Here is a 22,238-nt window from a genome sequence, read left to right on the forward strand (position 1 = left end):
TGTGCTACTACCATCAGGGAGGAGGTACAGGAGCCCGAAGACCCACACTCAACATTCAAAGAACAGCTACTTTCCCTCTGCCATCAGATTTCTGAACTGTCCATGAACACTCCCTTGATATTTTTCTTTTACACTATTTATTTTTGTGACATTTCACTGCTGCAAAACAACACATTTCACGACATATGTCAGTGATAATAAGCATGATTTTGTTTTCATCTGGATCCCAAGTGAGCTTACCTTCCAGACTCGCCCACCACAAGGGACCCTGTCAGGGGTCATGCTAAAGTCCAAGCTTACAAGGCCAACTGCCTTGCTCTCAAAATTTTCATTGCCTCTTCAAAAAAAATCAAATTTGTGAGGTACCATTTCCCCCATACAAAACTATACTAATCATCCCTTTTCAGCCCCTGTCTTTACAAATGCTAGCAAACTCTCAGAATCCCCTCTCGTAGCTTTATCCATGTCAGACAACAGATGTACATTGGCTTTTTTCTTCCTTTTTTCAACTTGACATTTCCAGTCCAAGAAAGGCTCTTTATTGTTTACTCTTGATTGGTTCAAAGCAGCCCCAGAGTTCAATGGTAGTGAAACTGAGATTGTCTTCCCAAGTTCTAATTGGACATAAAGTTCAAAGTATAATTTATTATCAGAGTACCTACATGACACCACATACAATTCTGAAAATCTTATTCTGTGGGTATACTTAACAAATCTATAGAAGAGTAACTGTAAACTGTAAACACTGTGCAAATGCAGATATAAATAAATAGCAATAAATGACAAGTATTTAAATAACAATATAACAGAGTCCTTAAATGACTGTAGCTATCCTCTTTTGTTCAAGAGCCTAATGGTTGAAGGGTAGTAACTGTTCTTGATCCTGGTGATGTGAGCCCTGAGGCACCTGTACCTTATACCTGATGGCAGCAGCAAAAAAAATAGTATGGCCTGGGTGGTGAAGATCTTTGATGATGTATGCTGCTTTTCTATGCAATGTTTCATGTTGATGTGCTCAATGATTGAGAGGGTTTTACCCATGATGTACTCAGCCAAATCCACTACTTTCTGTAGAATCTTCCATTCAAAGGTAATGTGTTCCCATACCAGGCCGTAATGCAGCTAGTCAGCACACTTTCCACCACACACCTATAGAAGTTTGCCAAGGTTTTCAATGCTGAGCCTCTGCAGACTCCTGAAGATGTACAGCCACTGTTGTGCTTTCTTCGCAATAATATTTATATGATGGGTCCAGGCCAGGTCCTCTTAGTGACATCCATGAATTTAAAGTTATTGACCCTCTCCACCTCTGATCCTCTGACTCAGGGGTCCCCAACTTTTTTAGCAGCACTGCGGACCGGTTTCATATTGACAATATTCTTGCGGACCAGCCGACCTGGCGGGTGGGGGGGGGGGCGGTGAGGTAGGGTTGCCAACGGACAAGAGTAGGGGTAAATACGTTGTTTACACAGAGAGACTACAATGACCATGGAGCCTTGTGCGGTAACCAGTGCGCACGCGTGCCTTGCGCATGCGTGTAAGTGCCAATTTTTCTACAAATCGTTTTTGGCGATTCTGTTGGGGGTGCGGGTTGGGGGTTGGGGGGTGGGGGTTGTGTTAATCACAACCGGAATATAGGTGATAAGTGGCTAATACACTCAATTTTGTTTCTAAAAGGGTTTATCTAAAGAATTTAATATTAAACACACAGCGCATATTTTCCTCGCATGAATATAGCGATGAGTCAATTATCAGGGAAGGACAGGGGAGCTTGAAGTAAGTGTTGAACGAAATTCCAGTAGAAGTGGTAGAGGCAGGTTCGATATTACTTAAAGAAAAATTGGATAGGTATATGGACAGGAAAGGAATGGAGGGTTATGGGCTGAGTGCAGGTCGGTGGGACTAGGTGAGAGTAGCGTTCGGCACGGACTAGAAGGGCAGAGATGGCCTGTTTCCGTGCTGTAATTGTTATATGGTTATATAAGTAAGTCAATAGCATCATAACATTTTAAGTAACGTTTGGATATTAAACACACAGCACATATTTTCCCCATATGAACATATAAAACCACTGCAACACACCAGTATCGCTGAATCAGTGGGAGCCCTGGGCTTGTTTCTCTACAACAAGACTGTCCTATTGAGGGGTGATGGGAGACAGCGATACTCGAAGGGGGTTCCTTATGTCCAGCCTATTACGCAATTTAGTTTTCATTGCATTCATTGCAGAGATATGTTGGAAATGGAAGCAACGTTTTCAGTGCTTTCGTGGCTATCTCAGGATATTTAGCCTTGACTTTGAGATCCAGAATGCCGGCAGAGATGTTATGTCAAACATACTTTTCAGCCCGCCGTCATTTGCAAGCTCGAGGAGTTGATCTTCTTCCCACACTGACATGGATGACGCGCGGGTAATGACCTCGTATGCGTAATGGCTCAACAGTGGGCATGACAAGGAATGAGGAAAGGTGCAGCTGACTCCTATCGCCAAATCATATCGTTTCCCCGCGGCCCGGTAGCACATGCTTTGCAGCCCAGTGGTTGGGGACCACTGCTCTGACTTATTCAAATTAAAAGCTCGTGTACAAAGTTGCAAAGAGTAGTAGGAGACAGGAGGATTGGGAGAACTTTAAAAAGTAACAAAGAACAACTAAACAAGAAATAAGGAAAGGGAAGATAGAGTATGAAAATAAATTAGCACAAAATATAAAAACAGATTGCAACAGTTTTTATAAATATATAAAGCGGAAGAGGGTGGCTAAAGTCAATGTAGGTCTCTTGGAAGACAAGAAGGGGAAATTGATATTGGGTGATAAGGAAATGGCTGAGGCATTGAACGACCATTTTGTGTCAGTCTTCACGGTGGAGGACATGTCTAATATGCCAAAGAATGATGTTATGGACAAAATGGGAGGTGAGGACCTCAATAAAAATCACTGTCACTAAAGAGATAGTGATGAGCAAACTAGAGGGCCTGAAGATAGCTAAGTCCCCTGGTCCTGATGGGATGCATCCCAGGGTGCTGAGGGAATTGACAGAAGTTATAGTAGATGCGTTGGTAATCATTTAACAAAATTCACTAGACTCTGGGTAGGTCCCAGCAGATTGGAAGACAGCAAATGTCACGTTATTTTTTTTGAAAAAGGATGTAGGCAAAAGATGGGCAATTATAGACCAGTTAGCTTAACATCTGTAGTTGGGAAAATGCTTGAACCTGTCATTAAGGAAGAAATAGCGAAACATTTAGAAAGCAGTGGTTCCATTAGAGAGACGCAGCATGGATTCAGAAAGGGCAGGTCCTGTTTGACAAACTTACTGGAGTTCTTTGAGGACATAATGTGTGCAGTGGATAGAGGGGAACAGGTGAATGTTGTATACTTGGATTTCCAGAAGGCATTCAATAAGGTGCCACACAAGAGACTTATAAATAAGATACGGATACATGGAGTCGGAGGAAGTGTATTGGCGTGGATAGTGGATTGGTTAACCAATAGAAGGCAGAGAGTTGGTATAAATGGGTGTTTCTCCAGTTGGCAGTCAGTGGTGAGTGGGGTGCCGCAGGGGTTGGTGCTGGGCCCTCAGCTGTTTACCATTTACATTGATGATTTGGAATAGGGGACTGAGTGTAGCACAGCAAAGTTTGCTGATGACACTAAGCTGAATGGAAAAGCAAATTATACAGAGGATGTGGAGAGTCTGCAGAGGGATACAGGTAGGTTAAGTGAGAGGGCCAAGGTCTGGCAGATGGAATACAACATTGGTAAATGCGAGATCATCCACTTTGGAAGGAATAATAGAAAAGCAGATTATTATTTAAATGGTGAAAGATTGCAGCATGCTGTTGTGCAGAGAGACTTGGGAGTGCTTGTGCAAGCTGGCTTGCAGGCGCAACAGGTTATTAAGAAGGCAAACGGAATGTTGGCCTTCATTGCTAGAGGGATTGAATTCAAGAGCAGGGACGTCATGCTGCAATTATACAGGGAACTGTATCCAGTTCTGGTCTCCATACTTGAGGAAGGATATGCTGGCTTTGAAAGCAGTGCAGAGGAGGTTCACTGGGTTGATTCCAGAGATGAAGGGGTTAACTTATGAGGAGAGATTGAGTCACCTGGGACTATACTCTCTGGAATTCAGAAGAATGAGAGGGGATTTTATAGAAACATACCAAATTTTGAAAGGGATAAATAAGATAGAAGTAGGAAAGTTGTTTCCATTGGTAGGTGAGACTAGAACTACGGGACATTGCCTCAGGAATTCAGGGGAGAAGATTTAGGACGGGGATGAGGAGAAACTGTTTTTCCCGGAGAGTGGTGAATCTGTGGAATTCTCTGCCCAGGGAAGCAGTTGAGGCTTCTTCACTAAATATATTTAAGATACAGTTAGATAGATTTTTACATGGTAGGGGAATTAAGGGTTATGGGGAAAAGGCAGGTAGATGGAGCTGAGTTTACGGACAGATCAGCTATGACCTTATTGAATGGCGGGGCAGGCTTGATGGGCCAGATGGGCTACTCCTGCTCCTATTTCTTATGTTCTTATGTTCTTATTCAAACTTTCTCTGCAATGACTTTAACAATAATGTTCACGTATTTCATGGCTGTTTAAGTTAATGGTGCTGAGGTCAAGAGGTCAGAGAGCTTCCAGTTCCTAGGAGTAAACATTAGCAATACCTAGTCCTGGTCCAACCACATAGATGCCATGACCAAGAAAATGCACTGCCATCTTTATTTTCATGGGAGGTTGAAGAAGCTCAGCATATTCCCATTGATTTTTATAGATGCACCACAGAGAGCATTCTATCAAGATGCATCTTAGCTTGCTGGAGCAACTGCTGTTGTGGACAGAATTCAGAAGAGCACAAAAACCAGCCTCTCTTCCACTGACTCTATTTCTCGCTGCAGTAAAGCAGTCAGCATAACGTACCCTCAGCTTTTTCTTTGTATCATATGGAGTGAATGGGGTGTACAGCTCACTCACATTTGGTCTCCACTGGATACTCAGCTCTTACTTGTTGCTGCAAGTAGTTGTTTGCATGCAACAGTGGCCACACCCTGATCACTGCTTTGTAAGTGAGCTAAACCAGTGAGAGTAGCCAGTGGGCCTCCTACCTCAGTGAGATAGGGACATGCCTGTCCTAGCATATGAAGTCAGCTCCAGCAGACTGGACAGATGAGATCTACAGGTGGTTCAGCAGCACTTTGTGGAGAGTAAAGAACATGTCAAGACATAGAAGTCATGGTCATCCACTGCAACCAAGGAAGGCCCCAGTTATAGCGACTACTCGTACCACTGGACCTGGACTTCTGAGATCGAGAGCGGAACTGTCCCAATGCAACAGCTTCTCCACTTCAAAAACTTTCTTGCATGTTTCCTCTCATGGTCAAATACGATGGATAACCACTATTTCCATGGAGTGAACTGAGTCGTCTACGGAAGCGATGAGGAGACAGCAGGGAGAAGACTCTGTCTGGTTGCAATTGGATCAGCCTTAATCTTAGAATTTAGATGCTAGGTTTCACCACTGTTGAGAAAGCAGATCTTTTTAGATCATCTTCCTTTATTAGATCTCTAAGTGGTATTGTCTACAGCTCTGCCTTCAATACTATAATTCCAAGTAAACTCATCTCCAAACAACTAAACCTGGGACTTGACAGCTCTTTTTGCATCTGGATCCCTGACTTACTGTCCAACAGACTACAAACAGTAAGAATAGGTAGCAACACCTCTGCCACAATTATTTTCAGCAGTGGTGCTCCACAGGGCTGCATTCTCGGCCCCTTATTCTACTCCCTATACACTCACAACCACATGGCCGGATTCTGCTCCAAACTCCATCTACACATTTGCAGATGCTACAACTGTAGTGCGCCATATCTCACATAATGATGAGTTAGAGTGCAGGAAAGAGATAGAGAACGTAGTGAAATGGTGTCATGACAACAACGTTTCCCACAATGTCAGGACAAAACAGCTGATCATTGACTTCAGGAAGAGGAGATTTATGGTGCACATGCTCCTGTTTATATCAGCAGTACTAATGTTGAGAATTTCAAGTTCCAAGGAGAGAACATCACTAATAGTCTATTCTGATCCAACTATGTAGATGCCATGAACAAGAAAGCTCACCAAGGTGAAACAAAGGAAAGAGAGGGAAAAGGGACCAAGGCACAATTTACATGAGAGGAAGGTAAGAATAAGGAAGGGGGTATTAAGGGAGAGCTGGGGTAGGGAAAATTGAAAGAGAGGAGTCTCAGGGAAGGAGTAGGGAAAATTAATGGTCAGAGGCAAGACGGTGTGCAAGAATATCTGCACCAGAACTTATGTGTAACTGTATCCATACTGAGAGGCACCCAAATCTGTGTCCAGTTATAAGTGTAAATTAACATCAATGCAATAAAGCCCAGTCTCTAATTGGCCTGAGATAAATAGTGCACTTGCAACACACAAGGGCAGACACTCTTCCATCCTATCTGCATAGTAAGAAATTTAGTTGATTTAGACATTTGAGATCAATATGATCTCATGCCCAAAGGGAGTTGTCTCAATAAGAGTGGTGACTTGTTTGTTGAGCCAAACACTTGAACTTTCTGATTTAGGGGGCTGGTATTCTTTTTCCATTTCTTTCTCTTGGACACAATGTTTCTTGTCTGGCAGTAATCTACAGTACAATCTATCCCAGTTTACTTTGATATAGCTAAAAGGGGGAGGCTTTGACAATGGACCTTTATTATTTTTCATAGCTAGGAGAATTAAGCAGACTAACTGTGGAAAGTACATTGTGATCATTCAATTACGTTATAGAACATATAATAGATTGTTTTGTTGAGGTACTGACTTGCCTCAATGAAGTATTTTATACTTTACAATTCATAAATAAAAGATAATTCAGTGCCAGCACACTTCTGGTCTTAGTATTATTTTATATTAGGCAGGAAAAGGTAAGCTCTTGAGCACAAAGGATGAATAATCTGCTTACAGATGCAATCAGACATCATCTCAAGGCACCACTGCCATACAAATAGCTCTGCTGAACATAGGGAATGTTATGAATCTCCGGCTAATATCTTCCAAGGTCAGCATAGTTGAAATGCATTAAAAAGTTTGTCCTGAAAATTATGAAGATTAAACTATCTTTCTTTAAGAAACATTTAATATTAATAAATGTAGGAAACATTTTGTTTTTATAAATGTTGTGAGTATACACATTGCTACCATTAACTATTTTGTTTCATTTTCTTATTTTGTCACCCACTCAACAATAAAAGCAATCACAACCTGGTTAAACAGTCATGCCTGTGATTACTTAAAACTTACTTTTGTTCTTCCTGCTAATTTAGTTTTCTTTCCAGGGTTTTGTAGCTTTGATTAAAAGAGCCCATATGCTCAAAGTAGGTGTGAAGTCAACAAATCAATTGCACTATTATTACATTACTAGCACCAGGTCATGAGGGAGAAAACTGCCAGCATTTCAAACACTATTTATTTGTCAAAATGGTTAAAACTTTCATCTTTGAGCTCCATAGTGTGTGAGAAACAGGTTTCCTACCTATGTACACCTAATGTTGTGGGCAAGATTAATCTTTAACTGTGCTCTGCTGCACAGTTGAAATTACTCCAGTCCCCAGGCACTGCACAATTCAGATAAATATAGGAGGTAGCACAACACTCGGTAAAAATGCAACCACAATAACAATAAGTTACATTATTGTGTAGTAAAGGAGAATGAAGCACTCATGTTCATGAGAACATTGTTTTATGGCTTAAAGTCAAATTCAATCATTGACAGATGAAGAGTTTTGTCCTACTTTAGCTGCCATAGAATAGGAATAACAATGTAAATCAGGAAGTAGTCCATATACCCTTCGAATGGAAATACGGAAACACTAAGCAAAACTTAGTAAATAGAATGTAATACCATAGTTTGCATATTTGAGCTAACAGCTGCTACACAAAGCAGAACTGCTAGAAATGTTGGCAGACATTTCATGCTTCTCAAAGTCTGCAATTTTGTTCAAATGCGTCAAGGTGTCCAAAGGGATTAATGACTCCATGAACAATTAAGATATTTTTATTAAAAAATAAAAATTAACAAGGTGAATGGCCTTCATGGTGACATTCTGGTTAAGCTTAGTTTGTCTTTTGTTTATCTCCCAGCAGGACAACTGAAAGATTGCAAGGATCCTACCAATCATGTTAATTGATCATTGACCAATCATGGCATGTCTAGCAGCTCGGTTAGTTCCCAGACCAAATGTTTCTCAATCTCCACAGACCATGCTAATCCCTCACAATAAACTGCTTGTAGTTTAGCCAGATATTTATTACTATTGATCAGACCTGTCCCTGCTAAGACTTTTGTTCTCTGAGCTCTGGACTCTGACCTCAATTAAGTTATGAATTTCAATCCAATAGACTGCCTCACTAACTCTCCTGCTCGCTCTGACTGTAGCAATTATAATTAGCAAACACAGGAGTCATGGAAAGAGCAGCATATGGATCATGTTATTTCAATAGCAAATAAAGCTCTGGTGGCAAATAATACAAACAATATCTTAAGAAATTACACATTCCATCATTTAATTGGAAAGCTTGATTTTTTTTGGCAATATGAAATAAATCTTAAGCTTCACAAAATTACTCCAGTGAGAAAGTCAAGACTTTACAATATTAAACAACAACCTGTATATCCACCAGAAGGGGAAGTATTTTATATACTGGGCAAAAGAATAATACAATCACATCCATACTCGGAATATGAATCAAATATTAATACTAATGCTGTAACACTGTCTGATTAAAGTTGATATTTTGAATGGAATGGTAATTCAGCACGTTTACTTTATAGAAGTATATATAAAAAATAAATTAAATAAGTAGTACAGAAAGAAAGGGAAAAATACCAAAGAAGAGTTCATGGACCTGATTCCATGGAAACAAATTTCAGAAGTAGAGAACTTAGTATTCTTTGTATTAGCGATTAAGGATAAATAACTATCCCATTTTATATTGTAATATAAAGTATAAATTGTCAGAATCAGGTTTATTGTTACTGACATACGTTTTAAAATTTGTTGTTTTACAGTGCAATACTATAAGTAATAATAATAAATATATATTTAAAAATAATACAAAAATTGAGCAAGATAGTGAGTTTAAAAATGCAAACACGAGGAATTTATGGGTCTCGGCCTGAAACATCGACTGTACCTCTTCCTAGAGATGCTGCCTGGCCTGCTGCGTTCACCAGCAACTTTGATGTGTGTTGCAAGATAGTGAGGTTGTGTTCATGGGATCAAGGAGCGTTCAGTAATCTGATAATGCAGGGAGAAGAAGCTGTTTCTAAAGCATTGAGTGTACGACTTCAGACTTCTGTACCTCCCCTCGGATGGCAATGATGAGAAGGGGGCATGTCCTGGATGGTGAAAATCCTTAATAGATACCACCTTCTTGAGGCACCACCTCTTGACAAATGTCCTCAATGATGAGAAGGTTAGTGCCTATAATGATGCTGGCTCAGTCTACAACCCTCTGCAGATTTTTTTCTACTTGGTGCATTACAGCCTCCATAGCAGGCAGTAATGCAACTAGTCAGAATGCTCTCATAGTACAGCACATCTGCAGAAATTTGCTAGAGCCTTTGGTGTTTTAGCAAATCTCCTCAAAGTCCGAAAGAAAGATAGCCACTAGTGTGCCTTCTTTGCGACTGCATCAATATGCTGCACCCAGGATGGATCCAAGGCCGAGTGGAGAACCAGTGAGATTGCACCTGCAGTCAACCTATTTGTACACTACATTTGATTGTATATTGAGAGTCAAACATGATCATCTGGTACAATTCACACATCTGGAACTTTCGGGGTCACAGTCAACTTCCATATACAAGTATAGTGGACCAGAATAGATATCCTCACTATAATCCCAAAGAATAGGAAGGTTGGGGAGTTTATGGGGAAATAATTTAATTACCATTACAAATATGTGTAATTATGCTCTTGGAGGACAGCTCCTATGCAACTGGTGCTTAAATGTAGATTGAAATTGGTGCAAATTCAAAATACATTATCTCCTCTTCAAATCAATTACAATATCCCCATGTCACTCAGTGCAATGAAAATTCCAAATTAAGTCTGATCAATGCAACAGAAATCATAATGAAGTTTCCCTGGGACCAGGAAACAACACTACAATGCCAGACTGAGAATTCATTAGAAATCAAATTGCTGATTGTTCTGTTTTCCAAATTATACTAGTTATGCCAATGGATCCTCAAAAAGGAGTATCTCAGAACCAACTTAAGAAAAGCCAAAGATAAAGGTTTTGCTTTTGCCTTCAAACTATGTCATTAGCAAAAAACAAGCTGCAACTGCTCAATTGGTCAGGCAGCATCAGTAAAGTGAAATGGATAGTCAGCGTTTTGGCTGAGACTTTCATCACAATAGAGAGTAGAGTTAGCCAAACAAGATGCTGCCTTACCTATTGGGTTTCCAGAAACTTGTTTTTTTTTCACTTCCATATTCCAGCATCTGTGGTTTCTTGTGCCTCTAAGTAAAAAGCAAGTTTTTTCTGATAACATTAACAACACGTTACTGAACGTGACAATGTCAGAGAGCCAAACGTTAAAACAAAAATGTTAAAGTACAAAACAACCCAAAGTCATGGTGCTAATAGATCTATTAACAGGCATGAGCAGCGCTACATGTCACCTCTTTTGATGGTATCATTAGTAATAATGCTGTCATTGGGCAGAAATCAAGAAAGGATTGCAAAGGACATACCTATTATTGATTTTATGTTAATAGTTATTTATGACACTCTTCAATATTGTAAAGACCTACCTTTCTGCAAAGGGGTGAAAAATCTGGTTTTCTACTACAAATAGCAGGAAGTATTGCACTAAGAGACCAGCTTCAGTGAACATGCCAGCAATGGAAAATAAGACCACTCATTTGGATCCGATTGTAATACAAATTGGTTTAGTGTTGCATGCAACCAGCCCACCCCAAACCCCTATGGATTAAGGTAAAATTGTAGGCTTCAGGCAATTTTTTGAAGGGAGTGCGATGAAGTGTAAGAAGGCCTATATACTATTAGTGTTGTATTTCAGGAGGCTGAATAGCTGTTGTTTTCACTTCTGAACTACTCGTCCCATGTACACCTGTAGCAGATAAAGAACATCAAACAACACTACCACGAATCATACAGACAATTTAACAAATCACGCATATTTTGCTATGTTTAACCCTGCTCAAATCAGCAGAATGTTTAATGGCCAGCTGTACAGATGAATTATATGTTTCATGGGAGAAAAATACAACGCATTTAAATTTTAGTCATTTTGAAGTTAATGAGATTCTTTAGAACTATATATATCAGCACATAAACTAAATATTGTTAACATAGGAAAAAAAAGACTTTGCCAGAAAATATTTCTGTTAAGGTTGTCCGGTAGAAGATGCTTCAATTACAGAAGTTGGAACAAAATCACCAAGTTCAAAGCAATTACCTAATACATTTGTCATAACTAACATGGCGATGACCAAGAGAAAAATTTTCACACAAGTTTCATAGATAAAACTATTTTTAAAAATACATCATTGTCATTAAAGTTTTGAGGCATGAACCCAGGCTCACCTTGAAATATATTTCAATTAATCAAATTTATTCAGCAGATCTTGCAAACTACAGCTTGAAACAATTAAGGATAATATGACTTCAACATCGCAAGAAAGAAAACTGTACCTTATCTTTCTTTACTTTTTTTAAAATCAGGATGCAATCCTGTCTTTCTTTAACTCTAGAGATCCTGCAAATATCCCAGTTATTACAAACCATGGATGTTAGAATGCAAACTTTCTGTCCCCTCTAAACTTTGTTCTTTTAGTCTTTCTGAGCTTTAAGGAATGCATGTTACACGTCATTTCTCATATCCACACACAGTATCACGAATCACTGCATTTTCACATACTGTTAATCCATCCCAGGGCATTAAAGCTACATAAATTTTATTGTACTTTCACTTATCTCACTTGATTCCATCAATGCATTAGGTTCTAGAACCCAGATGTAATCTTATCTAACCAAAGTGTCTCAATTTATTTCTTCATACTTTGAAGTTTCACCAACCTTGACTGAGATTAACCTTGTTTTTAAATCATTGTAGGGTGACCATTCATGTAAAGAACTGCTTGGTATCCACAGCTCCTGTGGTAAGCAGTATAATCACAAAGGAAGTGTTCACTTGACAGAGCCCTTTATTGGCCAAGAAACAAAATAAAACAAATTAAATAAACATATCTGTTGTTATGCTAAGAAGCAGTTCAGCTTCCCCACAGAACAGGTTCAATATGGATTTTCATTCCACTGTTTTCCAACCCCACTTGAAGTGATGAGACAACAGAAGAGATTTGAACTTTCTACACTGCCTCATCTCAGTCTGACAAACTTTTTTACAGTCAGGTTAGAAACACAACATACATCAAAAGATGTTTACGTCTAGTGCTTGGAATCCTTCTACATTTAATTATATTCAAATTCATGAAGCCTTTTCAGTTGATACACTGGAGTACTCAAGAGTACCAGAAGTTATCCGAAATTCATAAGCTATCATACATCCAACATGTGATGACCAAAGGTTCAACCAATAATGGCTGAATTTGGCTCAAGTTTCCAAAAGGAGGGTAAACCCACTGAAAGCATCTTGTCACCTGGCTGAGTACTGTAGACCTATGCTAATTAACTGGCCAAATAAATGGTGACAAATCAGCATATAGGAGAGGAGATTAAAATCTAGCTGAGTGGTGCCACAACAATAACCTCTCACTCAATGCTAGCAAGACCAAAGAGCTGATTATTGACTAGAGGAGGAGGAAACAGAAGATCCATGATCAAGTCCTCATCAGGGAATCAGAGGTGGAGAGGGTCAGCAATTTTAAATTCCTCAGTGGCTTGACCCAACACGCAAGGGTCCTAATGAAGAAAGCACAGCAGTGCCACTAATTTCTTAGAAGTTTGCGATGATTTGGCATGTCATCTAAAATTTTGACAAGGTTCTACAGATGCGCAGTGGAGAGTATACTGACTGGTTGCATCATAACCTCATATGGAAATACCAATCCCCTTGAATGAAGAAGCCTACAAAAAGTAGTGAATGCAGCCCAGTCCATCACAGGTAAAGCCTTCTCCATCACTGAGTTTATCTACAAAGATGAGTGCTGTCACAAGAAACCAGCATGCATCAAGGACTCCCACTATGCAAGCCATGGACTCTTCTCTCTGCTGCCATCAGGAAGGAGGTACAGGACCCTTTAATCCCAAACCAGTAAATTCAGGAACAGTTATTATCCCTCAACCATCAAGCTCCTGAACCAAAATGGATAACATCACTTACCCCAACACTGAACTAATTCCACAACCTATGGACTCACTTTCAGATTTCTACAGCTCATGTTCTTAATCTTTATTACTTATTTATTATTATTTTTTCTTTTTGTATTTGCATAATTTGTTGCCTTTTGCACATTGGTTATTCCTCTTTCTTAGTGTGCAGTTGTTCATTGATTTTATTGATTTCTTTGCATCTACTGTGATGTCCATAACAAAATTAATCTCGGGGTAGTATATGGTGACATATGTGTACTTTGATGATAAATTTCTTTGAACTTTGAAAAACACAGGACAAAATTATCCCCAATGAACCCACAGAAAAATCTGTCCCTTTAGCAGGCCCAAATGCCGTAATGAGTATTCCTTTATAGATCCCATTCTATTTAAGGCACAGCAATGGGAAGACCAAGTTATATTTATTATAGTGGAGATGGCATGAAATAAGACTTTTCATTGATTTCACAATGCAAAATACTTTTTGGTCCATAAAGGCTGCATTGGAAATGAAGCAATTTCCAGGATGAGGGAGCATATCTCTCCCACCCTAGCTAATCTGTATGGGCTTCTTGTATTTTTTTGGAATTGATTTTAAAGATCTCTTACTTGTTTTTAAAGCTCCTGATGGTCTGGAACAGGAGTACATCACAGAATCCTGCTTGAGTTCTCAGGGCTTGTCCCGCTGGTCTCTTAAATTTAAATAATCTCCCTCAAAAGATCATTGGCAGGTCAGCTTTTTTGAATTTTGTTCCTAAACTGTGGAATTCAACACTTAAAACTAAGAGATGCAAACTCAGTTGACACTTTTAAACACCAGCTCAAAACCTATTCAATTAACCTCGCTTTAAACTAACATTTTTTTAAACTTTTATTTTCATGGTTATTTTATGTTATTTTATTTTCATGTTTGCACTTAGAACTACATTCTTTATATGAAAAGTGCTCTATAAATAAGTTATTATTATTAATTTCAAAAAAGACTTAAGGTTATAACAGAGAAATCACAATTTAAGCAAATACAACTCCTCTGTCAAATCAAATTGCAAGGTGCTAAAAATGAATTGGGTTTCTTGATTTTTAAAAAATATTTAAATCTCAATACTTTATTTTCAGTCACCTTCCTATTTACAAAGAAGTGTATAAAAAGGCACCATTTGGAATGCTCCACTGTTTTTCTCAGCGATTCCAAAACACTATAGTTTGTTAAAAGAGTTCAAAATGCCAACAAAAGGGTTAAGTAGCATTGTCCAACTAAACAACATTATCAGACCAATTGTTCACTGATAATTGTGGATAATACCTATTTCCATACCTGTAGCCAGCACTGGAATGTGATCCCATCCAGATCCCTGGGTATGTATACCAGCAGGGGATATTTAACAAGGTGTCATCTCTCACACTCAGAGAGGAAGCAAGCTTAATCAAAACCCTCACAAATAAGGAAATCTGAATCCAAGAGGTGTGAAAGAAACCCACTGAACCTTAAGTGCAGCAAAACAGAAAAATATTTCACAGAGGTTAGTCTCCTTGCATACAAGCTGCTTCCACATCAATATACCTCAATACTTTTCATGCTTACTCATTATCATTTGGGCAAAATTTGTTTAAGATGCAATTTATAGCAGAAAATTGGGACTTACGTATAGTAAATCGTGTGGAGCTTCTCAAGTAAGAGATGTGGCACAGCTGCAAATTACGAGTGTTCAGCAGCATCATCAATTCATCTTCAAATAGTCTCTTTATTCAGAGTTTGTTCTAATACGTGGCAGCAGAAGCGCTTCCAGCTCTTATATATCTTTAGTGGTAATGAAAGGTAGAGGTGCAAGAAAAAGTGAAGTGAAGCAAAGGAGGTCAGCCATCAATAAGATTCAGCCCAACTGGGATCAGATGAGTGATATAAAAAATAATGGGGTACAGAAGATATCAATTGATTTAAAGAAGAACAAGAAGAAGCAAGCTCAGATTGTGTAGAGCAAGTTGAAGACAGAATCAGAGCCATACGTGCATTTAAACAAAACAAGATGCTACAGCAAGATACCACTAAGGTTAAAATTCAGTGGAAAGTACTTTGAATTAGAATTAGAATCAGGTTTAATTTCATCAGCAAAAGTTGTGAAATTTGGTGCTTTGTGGCAGCAGTACATTGTAATACATACTAATAAAAAAATATAAGTTCCAATATAGTACTTAAAAGGTAAAATAAATAAGTTGTGCAAACGAGAGGAAAAAAATACTGAGGGTTCATGGGTTCATTGTCCATTCAGAAATCTGATGACAGGGGGAAGAAGCAGTTCTGAAATTCTGAATGCGTGTCTTCAGACTCCTATATTTCCTCTTCGTTGGTAGCAATAAGAGGGCACGTCTGGGTGATGGGGGTCCTTATTGATGGATGCCACCTTTTCGAGCTATTGCTTTTTGAAGGTGTCCTGGATGCTGGAGCTAGTTGAGCTTACAACTTTCTGCAGATTTTTCCAATCCAGTGCAGAGGCTCCTCCATGCCAGATTATTCAATATGTATTTATTGACTGAATGATTGAGATGTAGTGCAGAATAGGCACAGCAAAGGTTCACCCTCTTGAAAGATGTTCTGATATCAGCTTCTGAGACAGAGATCACAGGATCATTGGATGCTGCAGCGATTTGCAAAGATGTGGTTCTATTCTCGAAGGCACTCATCCACACAGGTTTTAATGAAGTCGGTGATAACTATGGCATATTCAATCAGGCTCGAAGATGAATCCCTGAATATTATCCAGTCCACCAATTCAAAGCAGTACTGTAAACCCTCCTCGGGCTCCCTTGACCATAGCTTCTTGGTCCTCGGCATGGATGCTGCGGTCTTTAGTCTCTGCCTACATGCTCGGAATAGAAGTACAGCCAGCTGATCAGACTTTCCAAAGTGTGAGTATGGGATGGCATGGAAGCATTCTTGATGGTAGTGTAACAGTGCTCAAGTGTGTTGACTCCTCGGGTTCAACGGGTGATATGTAGTTGTTCAGAGATTTCTTCAAGCTGGCCTGGTTGAAATCTCTCACAATGTTAGGGAATGGATCCGGGTATGCAGTGTCCAGCTTGCTGATTATGTTAGCTCAATTTCTCCAGAGCCTGCCTATGTGGAATGTACACCACTACCAGGAAGATGGCACAAAATTTCCTCAACAGATAAAATTGACAGCATTTAACTGTTAGGTCGGATGAGCAAAACTGAGATAGAACCACCATGTTTGTGCACCTCGATGAGTTCATCATGAAGCATACTCCACCTTATCTGCCTTTAAAAGACTGAGCTGTTCGACTTGGCAGAGAATAGTGAAACCATTGAGCTGTAGCGCTATGTCCAAAAAGATGTTGGGGACCATGTTTCCAAGAAGCAACATACACAGCAGTCCCTGATGTCCCTCTGGTACAGAAACCTTGCTCTAATGACTTCCAGAGACTGTACATTCGCCAGCAGGATAGTCACGAGTAGGGATCTCAAGCCTCTGTATTTCAAATTAACTTATGGACTGAAGCAACATCCCCACTTGTTTTCTTACAGTGAAACTCTTGTCATGACCCAAGTCTGCCATCCAAGGCTCGATTTTGCGTATCGATAGATTTTTTTCCAACATCTTAAAATGATGCTGCTTACAGAAGTACTCATGGATGTGATTGTGGATTTCAGCTGCAGTAGACCTAAATGGGAATATCTGATGATTTCATCGGAGCTACACGCAAATAGCCTTTGTCATCCAAAGCTTTCTGCTTCTCACACTGGTTCAAATGGGTAATACTTTCCACTCTTGATCAAGTTATATGTTGAGTGCTCAGTTCAGAGACCTGAGCTCAAAAATCATTGCTGACATGCCAATCTAGTGCTGAGGGAATGCTATGTGGTCAGAGGCACAGTGTTCAAACAAGACTTTAAAATAAAGTTCTGCCTGACAAGAGCATGGAGAAAACAGTTCATGTTTTGAAAGGCTCCTTCAAAACATGCAATCTGCTAATCAACTCATGGGAATCCCTGCTAAACGTTCACTCAAAGCAGAGAAGGAGCACTCAGGAGAACATGAATGCTAAGTAAAAACTGTGTGAAGTCATCATCATCTCCCATTTTGCCCACCCATCTGTTTAAACATCTTTTGTCTCATCCATGGCAGTGTATACAGGTACCGCCTAAGAACAAGTGTGGAAGCAAGTGATATTTGACCTTGAGGGACAACAAAAGAAGATGATAAACAAAGAGTACAGTTATGCAAAAATTTCAACTGCTTTGAAAGCTGCCCAACAAATAAGTAGACCAATTTCTACAATAAAAGAATAAAGTGGTACCACTTAAAAACAGTGCACTTAAATGACTGAGCCATAAGATATCATTTCAAGATAATCATTTTAAATTAACTCAAAGCACTGCACCTACAATGAAAATAACAAAATGCTTATTGCTTATACAGCGAGATTTTTTATGCTCTTCTGACTACACGGTTACATGCCACTTGATTATTACACGTCTTGCAAGAGTAAGTAAGTATTGAGACATCAATGGGCACAGTCATTTCTCACAAAATCACAGTTATACAAGCAGTTTATTGCCTTGGTAACAAGGTTGATGATGGCAATAGTTGTAACCATTACACTAAGTGTGGTAATCTCTTAATATCAGAATCAGAATCAGCTTTATTATTAGCGGCATGTGACAAGAAATTTGTTAACTTAGCAGCAGCAGTTCAATGCAATACATAGTCTAGCAGAGAGAGACAAAAAAAATTAATAAAATAAAACAATAATTAAACAAGTAAATCAATTATGTATATTGAATAGATTTTTTAAAATGTGCAAAAACAGAAATACTGTATATTAAAAAAGGTATTAAAAATATCTGCAAAATTGGTCCTTCCAAATATACAAAATAAGGGAAGGATGATAAAAATGGTCAAATTACCATATCCCAGGAACAAACAGTATTAAAATATTTTTCCATTAAGATAAAAGAGTTGTTTAGTATGGTACCTTTTCATAGGTTACCAGGAATTGGAATGTACCACCTGTTGGTGCAGTTTTTCCATCATATTGCAGATATTATTCCATTAGAATTCAAAGCGACTCCAGAAATCTAAAGTGCAGGTGTTTTCAGACTAGTTACTTCGCATATTAGATTTTCAGTATCATGAATCATTGTCTCTGGCTATCTCTGGGGAAATTGGAAATACCAACAAGTAAGGTGCTGTGCCTATGAGGAATTTATTAATGGGTTAAATTCCCAAGCGTGGACTAATTAGATGTATTTACCCCAGAGGGGAAGCAAACTCAACAATTCACCTTCATTGGCACCACATATTCTGTACCATTTACACATCTATTTTTATTTCAAGCTAAGAGAAACAAGGGATTTGTCAAAACACTGTGTCTTACTCATCATAAAGTAAAAAGAACAGTGGCAAATGCCAATAGTTTTACAAGAAATTATGTTTCCTTTTACATGCTGATTGACCAGCAGCACGTTTGCTGTTATATTTCATAGAGCTTGCAGGTTCATACAACAATGAGAATACGGAACGCAAGACCAGAAAAAGATTAAAGAAATAGTATGGATATAGTTAAAGACAGGCTAGATATGCAAATGAGAGAGAAGGTAGGGTCCTGTTTCTCTGCAATGCAATGTAATTATATGCAATGAAGCCACAGAATTTGACCCACTGTTTCCACCTGTGATATAAATACAAACCATTTTAAATTAAATATTTTTCTATGTGTATACTTTCTTTCAAAAAAGAAACCAGATCAATCATTTGTGCAAACTGCTACTGCAATAATGTAAAGGTGCCATCCAAATTTACCTGACTATTGATTTCAGCTTTTTGTTGAAGCAACATTCCAACCAGCTCTTTATGTCCTCGGTCACATGCCCAATGCAGTAATGCTCTGCCCTAGAGATGGAAATTAACGTATGCTTATTTACAAGGCACTACCTGAAAAGTCATCCACGTTGCTAAAGGAAATAGAAAACAGGATATTTGTAAATTATGAGAAAATGAGAGTTCTTGAAGATAAAGTGCCCTTGACATCAAGAACAAACGACCAAACATGGCAGCTGTTATCCATCAATGCATTTTTCCTGTCTGTCTTATATTTGTTTACTTATTTAAAACTTTTTGCAACTCTAATTTTTTTCCAGATAAAAATTATTTTAAATGTTAACTTTGTTTCACTCTTCTGGTGCTGTCTGAGTGTTTCTAGTACAGGCAGTTCTGGATTATGGAAACTCAAATTAAGCACACCCTACATATGAATGAGCTCCTTCTTATTAAATTCAGAAGTCTGATGTAAATAACCATGTTTAATTCTACAAACAGCAGAACTAGTCTCTTATCTCTCTTCGCAGACACAAGGAAATCTGTAGATGCTGGAAATTCAAGCAACACACACCAAAAAATGCTGGTGAACGCAGAAGGTCAGGCAGCATCTATAGGAAGAGGTACAGTCGACGTTTTGGGCCGGGACCCTTCGTCAGGACTAACTGAAAGAAGAGATAGTAAGAGATTTGAAAATAGGAGGGGGAGGGGGAGATCCGAAATGATAGGAGAAGACAGGAGGGGAGGGGTGGATCTAAGAGCTGGAAAGTTGATTGGCAAAAGGGATACCAGACTGGAGAACAGGATCATGGGACGGGAAGCCTGGGGAGAGAGAGAAGGGGAGAGGGCAGCCCGGCAGGTGGAGAGCTGGCAAGGGGTTATACTGAGAGGGGCAGAGGGAGAAAAAAGAGAGAGAAAAAAAAGGGGGGAAATAAAAAATATATTAAATAAATAAATAAGGGATGGGGTGTGAAGGGGAGGAGGGGCATTAACGGATGTTAGAGAAGTCAATATTCATGCCATCAGGCTGGAGGCTATCCAGATGGAATATAAGGTGTTGTTCCTCCAACCTGAGTGTGGCTTCATCTTGACAGTAGAGGAGGCCGTAGATAGACATATCAGAATGGGAATGGGACGTGGAATTAAAATGTGTGGCCATTGGGAGATCTTGTTTTCTCTGGTGGACAGAGTGTAGGTGTTCAGCGAAACGGTCTCCCAGCCTGCGTCGGGTCTCGCCAATATATAAAAGGCCGCACTGGGAGCACCGGACACAGTATATCACCCCAGCCGACTCACAGGTGAAGTGTCGCCTCACATGGAAGGACTGTCTGGAGCCCTGAATGGTGAGGGAGGAAGTGTAAGGGCATGTGTAGCACTTGTTCCACTTGTTCCGCTTACAAGGATAAGTGCCCGGAGAGAGATCGGTGGGAAGGGACAAATGAACAAGGGAGTCGCGGAGGGAGCGATCCCTGCAGAAAGCAGTGGGGTGGGGGGAGAGAAAGATGTGCTTGGTGGTGGGATCCCGTTGGAGGTGGTGGAAGTTACGGAGAATTATATGTTGGACCCGGAGGCTGGTGAGGTGATAGGTTAGGACAAGGGGAACCCTATTCCTAGTTGGGTGGCGGGAGGATGGGGTGAGAGCAGATGTGCGTGAAATGGGAGAGATGCGTTTGAGAGCAGAGTTGATGGCGGAGGAAGGGAAGCCTCTTTCTTTAAAAAAGGAAGACATCTCCTTCATCCTGGAATGAAAAGCCTCATCCTGAGAGCAGATGCGGCAGAGATGGAGGAATTGCGAGAAGGGGATAGCATTTTTGCAAGAGACAAGGTGGGAAGAGGAATAGTCCAGGTAGCTGTGAGAGTCCGTAGGCTTATAGTAGACATCAACAGATAAGCTGTCTCCAGAGATAGAGACAGAAAGATCAAGAAAGGGGAGGGAGGTGTCGGAAATGGACCAGGTAAATTTGAGTGCAGGGTGAAAGTTGGAGGCAAAGTTAATGAAGTCAACGAACTCAGCATGCATGCAGGAAGCAGCACCAATGTAGTCACCTATGTAGCGAAGGAAAAGAGGGGGACAGATACCAGTATAGGCTTGGTACATGGATTGTTCCACAAAGCCAACAAGAAGACAGGCATAGCTGAGACCCATACGGGTGCCCATGGCTACACCTTTAGTTTAGTTATCTCTCTTCATTTTTAGTTATTATTCTTATCAGTCTTGGGTATTTTTGATGTCTTTCATAACAATATCATGGAGTTACTGCATGGTGTGAAATTTATTGTATTTTCCCACTTATGAACAAAATTGACACAAGGACATCTGCAAAAACAGAAGCTGTTCATTACTCAGGAATGGGTTGTGTTTTGTTTTAGCTTAGAATATCAGCATCTGTGATACTTTGCTATTAAATAAGTTTCACCCCACTGATTATAGATGCTATCAAAAAAATCACACTTGATTTGCAAACTCTAAATAGGAGGGAAAAGGCCAACTCAATAACATGGGGCAAGAGATTAAATAATTAAGTAAAATAGCAAAGTTCAAGCTTTCAAAATAAAAGAGAAGGGCTGAAGTGACTTATTGGGCTGGTCACAAATCCTATGGTTGCAATGAAGGCATGTTTTGCTGTACACTTACATATAAACTATACAACACACCATTAAGTTACACAAATTCTTAGTAAGTATGAGGAAATAGATCTGTTTGGGTTAAATTATAACTATAGTTGCATAACACAAATCAGGAAGAAAATATGAGGCAGATTTCTACACTAAGACTGAGATAGACACCACAGCCGAATATGATTTTGCACCTGCTGATTTTCTCTCAGAACCTACTAATATATTTTGTTTATCAAATATTATAGATAACCCTTATAATCCTATCAACTGGCTTGGTTACGATATTTTGATCAGTTGTTGTAATTTATGTCATGCATATTTGTTTTGTTATCTGATTGTGGACAATTAACTAAAAGGTAATTGAGAATTCATATTGATGTGTATTGGAGATCACCAGTTACTCATTCA

At 39.4% G+C, this 22,238-nt stretch overlaps 1 protein-coding gene across 2 annotated transcripts in view; it reads right to left on the reverse strand.

Annotated features, from left to right (window-relative positions):
• The window catches only part of acbd6 (acyl-CoA binding domain containing 6), a 221,059-nt gene that overhangs the window by 115,419 nt on the left and 83,402 nt on the right, over positions 1–22,238 (reverse strand). The window contains exon 6 of one of the 2 annotated variants that reach the window (XM_063064878.1): positions 19,197–19,286. The exons of the other annotated variant lie outside the window; for it this stretch is intronic. Coding sequence (XP_062920948.1) covers positions 19,197–19,286 — 90 coding nt within the window. The remainder of the gene's footprint in view (positions 1–19,196; positions 19,287–22,238) is intronic. 2 annotated transcript variants of the gene reach the window in all.

Source organism: Mobula hypostoma, chromosome 12, assembly GCF_963921235.1.
Source record: "Mobula hypostoma chromosome 12, sMobHyp1.1, whole genome shotgun sequence".
Classification (NCBI taxonomy): Eukaryota; Metazoa; Chordata; class Chondrichthyes; order Myliobatiformes; family Myliobatidae; genus Mobula; species Mobula hypostoma.